This window comes from Peromyscus maniculatus, chromosome 14 (genome assembly GCF_049852395.1).
Source record: "Peromyscus maniculatus bairdii isolate BWxNUB_F1_BW_parent chromosome 14, HU_Pman_BW_mat_3.1, whole genome shotgun sequence".
In the NCBI taxonomy this organism is placed as follows: Eukaryota; Metazoa; Chordata; class Mammalia; order Rodentia; family Cricetidae; genus Peromyscus; species Peromyscus maniculatus.
In genome coordinates, this window is record NC_134865.1 from 80,783,656 (window position 1) to 80,797,447 (window position 13,792).

The 13,792-nt window shown below is 47.4% G+C and overlaps 1 protein-coding gene across 4 annotated transcripts in view; it reads right to left on the bottom strand.

Annotated features, from left to right (window-relative positions):
* Wars1 (tryptophanyl-tRNA synthetase 1) overlaps positions 1-13,792 on the bottom strand; it is a 49,735-nt gene that overhangs the window by 23,643 nt on the left and 12,300 nt on the right. For all 4 annotated transcript variants that reach the window (XM_076551370.1, XM_076551367.1, XM_076551369.1 and 1 more), the window contains exons 4-9: positions 12,274-12,382; positions 7,914-8,033; positions 7,254-7,436; positions 4,021-4,121; positions 2,541-2,653; positions 2,151-2,324 (exon numbers count right to left, since the gene is read on the bottom strand). In XM_076551370.1, coding sequence (XP_076407485.1) covers positions 2,151-2,324; positions 2,541-2,653; positions 4,021-4,121; positions 7,254-7,436; positions 7,914-8,033; positions 12,274-12,382 — 800 coding nt within the window. The remainder of the gene's footprint in view (positions 1-2,150; positions 2,325-2,540; positions 2,654-4,020; positions 4,122-7,253; positions 7,437-7,913; positions 8,034-12,273; positions 12,383-13,792) is intronic.

Consider the following 13,792-nt stretch of genomic DNA (forward strand, 5'->3'; position numbering starts at 1 on the left):
GTAAGTTCCAGGCCAGCCAGTGATATACAGTGAGAGTCTGTCTCAGAAAAGTAAGTAAGTAAAGAAATAAAAATGAATGAAAGCTAGGGATAAAGGTCATCAGGACTTTGCACCTCACAAAAGCTGCCTAGATTGCTAAAGGCCTCTCCATAGTGACAGGGTCATGTTTTGTCAGAATATTTGTCCTGAGACAAAGTTCCTAGAACCTGGGAAACTCCCAAATCCTCTCTGAAAACTGCTTGGCTTCCAGGTTGCTGACTCACAAGAGCAAATGTGCCCAGACATGGGTGGGCATTCAGTGCTCTCTATGCCTGGACCCACCACCTTCCTGCCTTATAATAGACAGATGGTGTTCCCCTGAGTTCTGTGAGTTGTTCCGGCAAATTAATGAAGCCTTGGTAGGGGCTGTGGGAACCCTGTGCAGAGCTGGTCAGTCAGAAATACAGATGTCACAGTCTTGGGCGGGCACAGAGTGAGGCTGAGGCCTTCAGCTGTTGAGTGCTGCACTCTCCAGGGAGAAAGCATCAGAACTGAACTGACTGTAGGACACCAGCCATTGGCGTCTGCCGGAGACCCACTTGGCAGGCACTGAAGTGGAGGGAAAGTCCCCTTGCCTTGTTGACTTATAGGCCAAGATCATCGGGGCCTGGCTGTTGGCAGCGGGGTTAACCAGCAGGTAGACTTGTTACTCTAACACTGAACCTGCTGTTTGTGGTGTCTCAGCCCAGCTCTGAGTAGTGGAGATTCTGTCTGAAGGTCCCCTGCCAGGGTAACTGTGTCTGAAGCTGAGTTGGGGACAGGATTTGGAGAGAACCTGCCTGTGACCCTGACCTCTGCAGGCCTGTGTAGTTCTGATCTTGTGCACGTTACTCACCTAGCCCTTGGGACTCTCCTGGTTTTGCAAATGGAAACTACTTCAGAATCACAAACTGCTTCTAAAAACAACTTCTCAAAACCGAGCAGAACATGTCTCCCCACATACCTCACTTCTCCCTCCCCCTCTGCATTCTGGAAGTTTCAGATAAAAGCAAAAGAGAAAGAAAAAGTCCCCCAATCCTATGAGCTGTCACTTTAGGCAGGGCTGGCAGAAACTATATCCGGAGGAAGGGCTGGATATGAAAAGTCCCCATTGTCAACCAGAACCTGCTTGGGACTTTCCAAAGACTTTGGGGCCTGGCAGGGACTCTGACTATTGTATAACATCCCCTAGATATGTTCCTCTTAGACCATCCAATCCACAAACACATACTTGGATCCAAAGGAAACATCAGTGACTTCCTGGAACCGTGAAGGGTTTACACTCACTGGCAGCTCAGTTCTGAGCAACAGCACTGGCCTCTGAAGCATGTGGATGTGCAAACTTCTTTCTAATTCCAGTTTCCAATTGACTTGCAAATATTTACCAAGCACCCACAGCCTGCCAGACAGGGCTCAACTAGACATGCAATCCTGTTGGAGGGTACATCTAAATTCTTTCCAGGAGCGCAGTCTAGAGAATAGCAGCCTACATTGCTGCCCTCACTGTAGAGCAGTGTGCCAGGGCAGGAGCTTTGCACTGAGCGATGATTCTCTCTGTCTCATGACTCTCTGCTTCAAACAAACACAGAAGCTGGGCATGGTGGCTGGGCATGGTGGCGCATGCCTTTGATCCTAGTACTCAGGAGGCAGAGGTAGGTGGATCTCTGTGACAGCCTGGTCTACACAGACACTTTGTCTGAATAAACAAACTGTTTATTGAGGGTCTGGCAGGAACTGAGGGAGAAGGACTCTCAGAAACCATCAGCACAGTAACTGGCCCTGCCAGGTCTGATGTTCAGAGGACCATCTTTTACATCACCTGACAACAGCTTCATTGATTATGCTTTAAAGAAACCACCAAGACTCTGCCTCTGCATCAACATGCTGGTGAGAACGACAGAAAAGAGGGAAACAGCAAAAGCCCCAGGTTCTTACCTATACGAAGGGGATCAAAGACCAACGAATTCCCCAACACCAAAAACCAAAGGCCCAAAACCCCAATCCACCCAAACCCAAGCTCCCCTGCTGTGTGGGCAGTGGGCCCCTGTGGAATTCAGCATTGCTGTGAGTCTGAGTTGTATGAGACGGCATGTTAAGTGAACTCTCGTGTTTCCTGCTTCTCCCAGGCTCACCTTGCTCTTGATCTGCTTGGCTGTGTCAGTAAGGAAGATGGAAGAGTTGGGGTCACTGGCACTCATCTTGGTCTGAGCACCCTGCAAGGCAGGGAAGAAGGTCGAATGCAGCAGGGCAGGTTTAGGGTGGCCGATCCTGGGGGCCACGTCCCTCGTCATTCTGAAGTAAGGATCCTGGGTGGAGAAGACTTGGGTGAAGACAATGGAACAAATGGCCAGGCTCTGGCCAATGAGCAGCCAACCCTAAAGGAGCCACCCTCATGGGAGGCTGTGAAGTCCGCCGTCACAGTTTCAAACTGGCTTCTCTTCTCCCAACACTTTCACCACTTCCACCCTCCCAGGAGAGTCCTAAAACCACTTCACTTCCCACAAGCTGGCTCTGGCCCCTACCTGGTCAATGGCACACGGGATGAGGCACTGGATGTCCGTCCTGTCTCGGAAGATCTTCGGGAAAGAGTTGCTGAATGACGGTGCAGCCTGGACAGCAGGAAAACTGATTTTCCCTGAAAGAAGGGAGACATTCTTATGTGTTGGGCCGACCGCTGCTCTGGGTAATTAATCCAGTTTTTAAAGGAATTAAAAATGGGTTTCCTCTCCACTGAAGACAAACTAAAGCAAGCCTAAAAATCCAGAAAGGGACTAAGTCAGTCCAGCTGCACCCCGGGTTTCCTGTCTGCGTTCACAGTGTGCTCAGCTGTGCCCACGCCACACACTGTGCCCACGCCACACACTGGTATCACATTCTCCCCTTCAGTGCATCCGGCTGCCATGGCCACCAGTGCCACCACTAAGGGCACAGCACCACACGGGCCATTTCCAGGAGTTTGTTACTCTTCATAACCGCACGCCAAGGCACCTCCTGCCACCTTACAAACATGCACATTCAGGCTCAGGGTGTTTACGTGGTCTGCTACAGCTGCATACAGCAAGTGAGTGGCTGAACCAGGATTGAACCTGGGGTGTCAGGGAAGGGCAAGGCAGTTACAAGAAGCTGCTCCTTAACTGCTCCACTGTGGAACTACCCTGGATGCTGTGACCCCAATGTCAAGTACCTCTCAAAATCAGGAAGCTCATGCTCCAGTTGCTGGGAATGAATCTGACTGAACCATCAAAGAGGAGGCCAGGGTACTGGGAACAGGTGGACAAAGGGAACAGAAGGCCCAGACACAAGTCTCAGAATGATAGCCTACAAAGGCCGATACATTGGAAGGACAGACATGTGCTGGGATTAAAGGAGTGTGTCGCCATACCCAGCTAAAATCTCTCATCTTTAAATGGGGAGACTGGAGTGCAGGGAAGGCTCCCATAGGTGAGCAGAAGATCCCCTGTCCTCCTGGGCTCTACCAAGCCCTGCAGTGATTGGGATCACTCCAGCATGTTGGAGAACTCCAGTCAGTCTTGTCTGCCTGTCTGTCTGAGTCTGCTAGAACACCACCTCTGAGTTTAAATGAAGTGCTAACATCTCAGGTCTCTGGGCTTTAAAGATCAGATACTTGGGGTGATGTGGGGCTCACTGGTAACATTTGCTACATGTATGAATCTATCTCTTTGAACACACACACCCTCCCCAGGAAGGTTAGCTCAGGCTTTGGTATTGCTGCTCTGCGGGTCTTTTTGTTTTTCGAGATAAGGTTTCTAGTTCCTGTTTATCCCTGGCTATCCTGGAACTCACTCTGTAGACCAGGTTGGCCTCAAACTCACAGGGATCCACCTGCCTCTGCCTCCCCAGTGCTGGGATTAAAGGCGTGTGCCACCATCACTTCCTAGCATTGCTGTTTTGTGATTCTTATGAACACTGGCTAGTCTCCTCTGAGCTCTCTTGTCCCACCGAGAGAGGAAGAGGGGTCCCCAGGCAGCAACAGCCCCTTACCAATGCAGTCACTGTCGGTGAAGCCGAAAATGCCTTTCACCTGGTTGAAAGTGACATGCTTCTGAATCTTCACCACATTCTTGTAGAAGCCTGGGCTCTGCCTGCAGAGATGAGCAGAGTCACACCTGAGCTGGAGGACAGCCTCCATGGACAATAAAGTAGCAGTAGCTAAAACTGGGTATCATTGAGCGGCGTGCCAGGCACACAATGGGTATCACATGTGTTCAGCTCAAGCATCACAGGAATGCATGGAGAAGTCACCTGCAGGCAGACATCTATAGCAGTCACGCCTCTAACTAGCTCTGGGAAGAAGACCTGATGAGGGGTCAGAACAGAGCCAGGTGCAGAGGGCAGAGCTAACAGGGAACACCCACATCTTGCTGGGCCAGTGCTCAGCATGCTGCGGATCTCAAGGAAGAGGCCCCACAATTGTCCGCTGACACGATGGTGTGGTGGGACGCATGGGAACTGATGGATACAGCATAGAGGGTTTGCCTCAGTGCAGATGCTCCTCCCCGCATCTGGCTACTACTCCCCACTACTGGAGTAGTACTGTGTGCTTTGGGCAGGGCTGGCTTCAAACCCAGCAACAGGGGTGGGCCATACCAGCTGGTTTGAGCAACTTGACTTTTCTGGATGGTGAAGGTCATGCTTATGATGACCAGATCAGTGGCAGCCATTCTTGACTGTGTCCTACAACTGAACAACTGCCCCAGGGAGGACCTTCCTCCCACACACAGGCTCCATACTTGGAAGACAGCTAAAAGGTGACATTGTCCAGGCCCTAGGTGCCACATGAGGAGCTTTATGCACATCAACTCAGAAAGTGCCCACAAGCTTGGCAGCATGGAGCATCATCTCTAACCCTCTTTACCTCCACCTTTTCCTATCTCCCAACATTGTGACCTCACTGTCACCCAATTATCTGTTAAGTGACTGCTCCATTACAAGATAAAATGTAGAGGCTACCAATGCAGGTTACTAGTAGATACTGGCCTAACATGCATAAGGCTCTGGTTCCATTTCTAGCAAAGAAAAAGCAAGCTGGGAGATATAGGGACTTACCCAAGAGGATAAGACCAAGCTGGAGCAGAGCTGGGACTGTATCACTGGAAAGAAGGCCCTCTGTGGGGTGTGAGTGGGAAGCATGGAGAGGGACACACTGACTCCTTCCTGCCTTCCCAAGAAGAGTGGAGCCTGGCTTCCTTGTATTTGTAGCTCCAAAGGACCAATAGGCTTGTTAGATCACAGATAAGAGTCTAGATTAAATTTAACCCAGGGAAGTAAACGCTCAAGTATTTAAGGAAACTCTTGCTGGGTGTGGTGGCACATGAACATAACTATAGTCTCTAGTACTTGGGATCCAAGGCCAATGAGAACTCATTTGAAAAAGAAAACAAAAAGAAGGAATTCTTAATGGGGTAAATATGTTTTCTGATATTCAACTCTACCCCATACTCCTGGAGAGAGAAAATTCTCACTGGGTCAAGGTGAACGGAGGTCAGGGGCTGAGACCACGGCTTGTATCTGGGCTGAGGCTCGAGCACGTACATCAGGCTCTTTGAAGGAATGAGGTGAAAACAAGTGTGCCAAGTCTCATGACATCTATGTTACCGTAAGACCACTGAGGACCCGGGGTCAGATCCTGACCTGAGATCCATTTCAATTCCTTCTGGGATAACAGTCTCTATGTTCACATGGAATAATTGAAGAATAGTCTGATAGGCAAAGCTCAAAAATTAATCTGGGGGGAGAGGCAGGCAAGAAGGCTCAGCTGTAAAAAGTGCTTGCCACCAAGCCTGATGACCTGAATTTGATTCCTAGGACCCACACTGTGGAAGTAGAGAGCTGTCCCATAAGATGTTCTCTCTCTCTCTCTCTCTCTCTCTCTCTCTCTCTCTCTCTCTCTCTCTCTCTCTCTCTCTCACACACACACACACACACACACACACACACACACACAATGCCCCACTCAGTAAATTAAAATGTAATTCAGAAAACATTTTTGAGACAGAGTCTCATTATGTAGATCAGGCTGGCCTCAAACCTAGAGAGATTTTCTGCCTCTGTCTCCCAAGGGCTAAGATTAAAGGCATGTGCTACCACACCCAGCATAATAAAAATATTTAAAAAATTTTAATGATTTTCCTAGCTGGTGAAAGGTCAGATTTTCTGCTAGGGTATGTGTGGCTCCTGGTGGACAAACAGCTCCCTCTTGGCTCCAAGGACATATAAAGGCAGCTGAGGACCAGCAACAGCCAACCTCACACTGCCTTGGCCTAATTACTGGCTGTAACACCACACAAGAGGGCCTCAAGCCCACGCCCATCCAACCTGCTGAATGGACTCCCTTGAGCGAAGGCCCACATCTCTACTGCTCAAGACTTGATGCCTTCCAAGTCCTACCATGTGGGGGAATAAACCCAGGGCCTCACACATACTAGGTAAGTGCTCTCTCACTCCAGTCCTCAAAATATATTTGTGGAGATAACCAGTATTCACTGTTTCATTTATTTTTGAGATAGCGTCTAATGATGTAGCCCAATGATGTCAGCAGCCTGAACGCTGGGATTAGAGGTATGTGCCACAGGGCTTTAATACCATTCTTGTGATGGCTGACTAAAAGGACCACCTCCACCCCCCTTTGTTTCTTCTGACAAGGTCTTGTTACGTAGCCCTGGGGTAGCCTCGAACTCCTGATCCTGCTTCTTCAGGCCCCTGAGTAATGGGATTGACTGTAGGTGCACACCGACATGTCTGTTTCAAAGTATGATTTTACCACACTTCTTTGTGATCACTGGAGAAGAAGTTCAAGAATGAAGTACGCTGATGGTCAGTTCAAGAGACGGGACTGTGCAGAACCAGTCTAATGAGTGGCACTTTTCTCTGAAGAAAACATCACATTGAAAGTGAGAAGGCTACCAACTCTGAGACTGGCTGTCCTTGGACACTACAGTGCAAAACACTTCACTATGACAGCGGAGGGGGACACCACGACTATGCCGGGCGAATATTTACAATTTCTATAGATAAGATTATGAAGGCGACAGTAGTTTGACATTACTTCTTTCTAGGCACACAAGCTTCCCACCTCAAAAAACTACTGCTGAATGAAACCAACATTCCAGATCACAACAGAAGAAAAAGCAGGCCATAACCCATCTTCAGCATTTCAGGTTGGTCATGATGTCTGCACTCACTGCTCAGAAGGCGGCCAAGTGGTTCTTCCTTACCCCATAAACTCAAGGTCAGAGAAGATGAAAGTTTTGTTGATGTCAAAACCACAGGCAATGATATCCTTGGCATTTTCCACGGTGTAGCTGTATGCCTGTTCCAGAGTCAGGTCCTTCCACAGGTACTTCTCATCATCAGACATCTGGATGACCAAAGGCACGTTGAACACATCCTGCAGCCACCTACAAAACACAGAAGGTATTTGTAGGCATGAACATGCCCTGCATCCAACTCTGGGGACATGGAGAATGGAGATCCCGAGGAAGAAGGCCACTTGGTATGTGAACACACACTTCCTCCCTACTCTGTAACCGCAAACCCCGCTAGCAATGCCACACATTTCACTAATCATCCCCGCCCCCAGGTGAGAGTAATTCCTGTCATCTGGCAGACATGGACATGAGGTTTGGACTAGAGTGGGCCTACAGTGACAAGGACAAGGAGCAGGAAGAGGAGTGGAGCCGGTCTGGTTGATTCCACGGAGGTGTCTCCCATCACACCTGCTTTCTGGAGCGAGCCCAGTGCAAACGCAATGAACAGGTGGCAAGGTCCTAGTCCTGTAGCGCAGTCAGCAGGCAGCAGCCTGGTCTTCCAAGATGCTCTATAAGCTCCATTCTTGCTTCACTAGGGAAGGGACAAGTCACATGAGCAATACTTACTTTGTGAAAATAAATGGGACAAGATGACCCAGATGCATTGCTTCGGAGGAGGGGCCCCTGCCTGTGTACAGATAAAATGGCTTCTTATTTTCATAGGCATCAAGAACTTGATTCATATCTCTAAAGAAAAAGAGGGAAAAAGAAATAGTGTCATTTTCTGGAAAAAGTACCAAAGCACTGAAGCTCATTTGGAAGTGAAAAGTAAAGACAGATAAATAACAAAGACGATAATCAGGATTTGATCTCTTTGGTGCTGGAAACACGATGACAGGCGACTAACTCTGAGAGGACTCCTGTGAATAATTCTTTTGGAAGCCAAGACATGTAAGTTAGGAATTAGAGGTTTAAAATCTGGGCCAGATGTGACAGCCCACACCTTTAATCCCAGCATTCAGGAGGCAGAGGCAGGCAGATCTCTGTGAATTTGAGGACAGCATGGTCTACACAGTGAGCTCCAGGACACTCAGTGCCACAAAGTGAGATCCTGTCTTCGGACCAACATTTTAAAAGATAAGCATGAATATGCTACTGGTTCCTTTTGGAATGTCTCCAATGATCAAAGCAAATGCACTTAGTGCTGTCCACAACCCTTGGGCACCGGACACTCGAACAGCACCACACACCTCTTTAGAACCCACCAGTCCTGAGATTGTAGAGACCGAGCCTAGGAAAATCTCAGGGTTCCATGCAGGCCTAGCTTGGGGAGGACAGAAAGGTAGGTCCTAGTGGTTCAGGATAAAGGTCCCAGCTGAAGAGCTGACTTGGCAACCCAGGCCAGCTTGGGCCTTGGGTCTTTCACTGAGAACCATTCCAGAGTCAACCTTCCTTCCCCAGGATGGGGACACCATCAGTGCTATGGAGGCTCCTCCTTGAGGGCTGTGGTCAGTATCAGCTGTAGGCCTGCTTCTGACTTCAGGGGAGCTGACTGACTGTGTGTGTTTGGGTAGGGTGTTAGGATAACTTCAGGTATCGTTTCTCAGGGGCTACTTTTGAGACAAGGTCTCTTAATCGGATCTGGGGCTCACCAAGTGGGCTAGGCGGGCTGAGTGAGCTCCAGGGACCTGCCTCTCTGTCTCCCAAGCACTGGTATTACAAACATATCATCACACCTTTTGTTTGTTACATATATACTTTAGGAGACTGAATGCAGGTCCCCATGCTTGCAAGGCAAATGTTCATCTACTAAACCGTCCGTCCCCCTAGCCTGGAATTTGTGGTTTTCTTCCTTCTTCCTTGGTTTTTTTTTTTTTTTTGGTTTTGCAAGACAGGGTTTCTCTGTGTAACAGTCCTGGCTGTCCTGCAACTCACTCTGTAGACCAGATTGGCCTCGAACTCACAGAGATTGCCTGTCTCTGCCTCCCAAGTGCTGGAATTAAAGGTGTGTGCCACCACTGCCTGGTTATACCCAATTAACTTTTAATGGGCACATGGAAGAGAGAAAATCCATCCCATGAATTGCTTTCCATGTGGCCACAGCCCATATCTGAGAGCTCACTAGGCCAGGCCCTAGGCCAAGGCCCATCTTATGCATACCCTTCCCAAAGGGCCTTGTTAGAGATGAGCTTGCAGATGTCATTTCTCCCCCAGGCTCACAGGTAACATTAGGTGGTGGGTTTTGTCCAACTTCAGGATGTGTAAATGCCTTCCCTGAGCTATTACACTGAGGACACCAGTGCCGGGGCAGTGAGAAACGTAAGAGGTTAGGAGCTTTAAGATCAATGACACGGTGAGACAGCTCAGTAGGCAGAGAGGCTTGCTCCCAAGCCTGATGGCTGGAGCTGGGCTCTGGGGACCCACATGGTAGAGGAGAGAACCAAATCTTGTGAGCTGTCCTATGACACTCACATGCAATGCCTACGTTTTCACACACACCCACACAATAATAAATTAAAAAAAAAAAAAAAAAAAGCAGACCATCTCCACAGTGCTTGCACAACAACTGGAGAACTCCCACAGAAGAGAGTTTGGGAATCTGGGTATGACGGTGTGGGCCTGCACTCCTAGCACTTGGGAGCCCGAGGCAGGACTGTGAGCTGCAGGCCAGCCCAGAAAACTCAGACTCTGCCTTAGAATAAACAACAACAGTTCCAGACCGGCTAGGGCTGTACAGTGAGATCCTGCCTCAAAAAACAAAACAAAAACAAAAACAAAACAAAAAAACCCCAACAAAAACAAAAAACAAAACAAAACAAAAACCAAAAACAAACTAAAACCACAAAATTTACAACAGTATTGTAAGCTCACAATGTTCACTGAACTGGCCAACAGATCTGGAATAGTGTGTACACTGAAGTCCCAGGAGAAAAATCCACCTGTGCTCAAGACTGCAGGTTAACCAGGCTCAGGGGTGCAAAAGGTGGATTACAGGGATGGGCCATGTCAGCTTCCTCAATAGCCAGTCACTGCCCACCTTAGTGTGTGACCTGGCAGTCTTGGGCCTATCAGGTAATGTTGTGGAATGTACTAAGAGACCACTAAAGCCGCCATCAACCCAAAAGCTAGGAATAGCACCTCAGGCCTACTACAGATACTGACCTGTTGTCTTCGTTAATGCATCTGAAGAGTGCCCTGATTCATGACTTTCTTTTGTTCTGAATAGAGGAGTTTTGTTAAGTGGACATGGCATTTGGGAAATGAATCTGTCTCTGGGCTACAATACCCATATCTTATTCACTGAGGGGGTGAGGGCTATGTTTTTGCATTGACAAACCTTATTAAAATCCCAGAGGCTTTTCTTGTAGAAAAGAAAAGGCTGATTTTAAAACTCACATTGAAGTACAAGGAGCCAAGAATATAAAAGTAATCTTGAAAAAGGATGGAGTTGGAAGACTCATATTTTTAACTCAGAATTAGTTAGATCTGCTTTCTATCTATTTTGGAGATAGGATCCTCAAGTTTCCCAGGCTAGCCTTGATGGCTATGCAGTCAAGGATGACCCTGAACTTCTGATTCCCCTGCTTCCACCTCCTTAGTGCTGGAACTACAAGTCTGTCCATCACCCAGTTCTGGAAGTGACTGCTGACAGGGAGGTTTCCTGTTGGGTGGTAAGAAGCTCTGTAATTAGACTGCTGCAGTGGTTATACAACTTCGAAAATACACTAAACCACTGAATAGCATAACTAAAGAGCTGAATTCTATGATACACAAATTAAATCTCTTCACAACAATTTTTATTACATTTCTTTCTTTTTTGTGTTGTGTATGTGTGTTCTTGCATCTGTGTAGGTCAGAAAACAACTTTTGGGAATTAGTTCTTTCCTCACACCATGTGAGACCTGGAGACTGAACTCAGGTGAAGTTTAGAAGCAGGTGCCTTTCTTTCCCTGCTGAGCCATCTAGCCAGCCCTCAATGCCCCCCCCCCCCCCAAGCGTTTCTCTATGTAGCCCTAGCTTTCCTGAAACTCTATATAGACCAGGCTGGCCTCAGACTCACAGAGAACCCTTGCCTCTGCCCCCCAAGTACTGGAATTAAGGGTGTGTACTACCACACCTGGCCTTAACTTTTTAAATTACATTTTATTGACTTCTTTGTGTGTCTTTCTGTGTGTATACTCATGCCATGGAGTGTATGTGAATGTCATAGGATACTCGTGGGAATCTGTTCTCTCCTTCCACCATATGGATCCTGGGAATGGAACTCAGGTTGTCGGGCTTGGCAGTGGGCACCTTTACCCGCTGACTCATATCACTGACCCTGATTTCAATTTCCATTAAGAAAAATACTGATTATATTTTGTCCAGGATGTGGGTTGAGCAGGGCCCAGAGCTCTCTGTAGACATGATGTGAAATGTCTGGCAGAAGTGTTCTTTCCTGAGTGCTCCTTGAAGTGTGAGTAGAACAGAACACCCTGACCTCAGGTCGTCAGTTCCATGAAGAGGAAAAGCAATATTTGGAATGGGAGAGGCAAGAAGTCTTCTGGACTCGCCCATTCTTGATGTTATCTGCATGGAATTTATGGCCCAAGGCAGGGATACTCTGTCCCCAGGGTTGTGCTGTAAACGTCTCTTGACATTCATGAGTGGGAGGAAGAAGGTAGGTAATTTCAGGAAGCCTACAGCTTACTGTGTGGGAAGCACTCAAGCTGGACCTGATATTCTCTTGCTTTCATGCCCTTTAACAACTCACAGCATGTAACATGACTGTATTTCACCTGCAAAGAACTGACCTCCACCTTGTGAGGTGGGTCATTTACAAAGGAACAAGCTGAAGATTCCCAGTGAAAGCACCAGGTGATTCCACAGTAAATACTATAGCGGTAATTCCACAGTAAATACTATAGCAGTCTCATTTTGCCCGGGGTACTAGGCCTCCCCAGCACCTCCCAATTCTGTGAACCCAGAGCAGAGGAAGGGCACTGACCTGTGGGAGAAAAAGATGCCTCTGCGCAGGAAGCGGTGTGGTCTCTGGCCAGTGGCTTTCTCTATTCGGTTTATCAGCTCTTTGTCAATTTTGCTGCTTCCAAACTGAACTGCAAAAACACCAGGAAACAGAAGGGATGACTTCCTTAGATGCCAGAAGACTTAGTAACCTGTCCAAAAGACCTAAATCTCTTTAGGCTCTGGGCTGTGACGCTTCCCCTCACACAAAGTGAAAGGACCTTTGTACCAAAAGAGCTGAGACCCCAATCAGCAAAACAGGGACACAACATACGCCACAGTGCTGTTTGCCTGAGTCTAGACTGTGATGGGAACACACCCAGAACAGTCTGGCTGCCAGTTCTGATGCACACATGCACATTAAGGTGTAGCTTACATTCACCACCAACAACCACAATTTTCATATTTCTCCAACTGCTGACCTAGATTCATGTTGGTCCTGAATAGACTTTCCCCTCAGTGACAGTTTATGTTTTAGGTTATGGAAGTAGCTTTGGTGCAGACATAAACATTTCAGTCGTTTCTTCCTTGACAATTATCTATGACATCAAGTGGACAGGAAGTGCCTTGGAGGAAAGGTGTGATGGTGAGACCTTGCTAGCAAACATGCCCACCACACTAGAGCTTTCTAAAGTTCTGAACTACCCCAAACCAGGAAAACCTACCAGGATGCTTACGTCATTTCATATAATTTAAAATGTGGGTCTCATGAGGCACAATCTATGTGTCCCAGGCTGTCACTGAACTTAATATATGGCTGAGGATGATTTCAAACTTCTGATCCTTTTGCAGGGTAACAAGTATGAGCCACCACACCTGGTTCATTGTTATCTAATTTTAAAATAATCCTTTGGGACTATAACATACAACCAAAGGGTTTTAAGATCTACTTGTTTCTTGATATTGAACCTTTTTACTTAGGAATTATTCAAAATTTAAAAATATCATATATGTCCAAAGATACTGAAATCAGTTATGTTTAAAGCATATCTCAATTTCTGTTGATTCCAGCACTACTCACAAGATGGAATCTCCCTTTGTGTTTCTGAATGGACAAAGAAAATGTGACATTTACACACACACACACACACACACACACACACACACCCCAGAGTACAACATAACTATGAAAGGAAACGGAATCCTGTTATCTACAACAGCGGTAAGCCCCAAGGACAAGCCAGATGAGCAATGCACAGAAGTTCAAATACTACAGGGTCTCATCTTGTGTGAGATCTCAGGTAGAGTACAAGGCAGGGAGACAGAATGGAGAGAGGCCCGTCACAGTGAGAATGGAGGAGTAAGTTCTGGTGGGTCACCAACAGGGTGATGCCACCAATAATAATGTATTTCGTATTTCATAATAATACCAGAGAGGGCTGTGAATGCTCCCACCACAAAGAAATAAAAATGTCGGTGATAAACATGTTAAATATCCCGATTTTGTCATTACCCAGGGTATGCATGTATGGACAATCACTTTGTTCTAAGAATATATACAA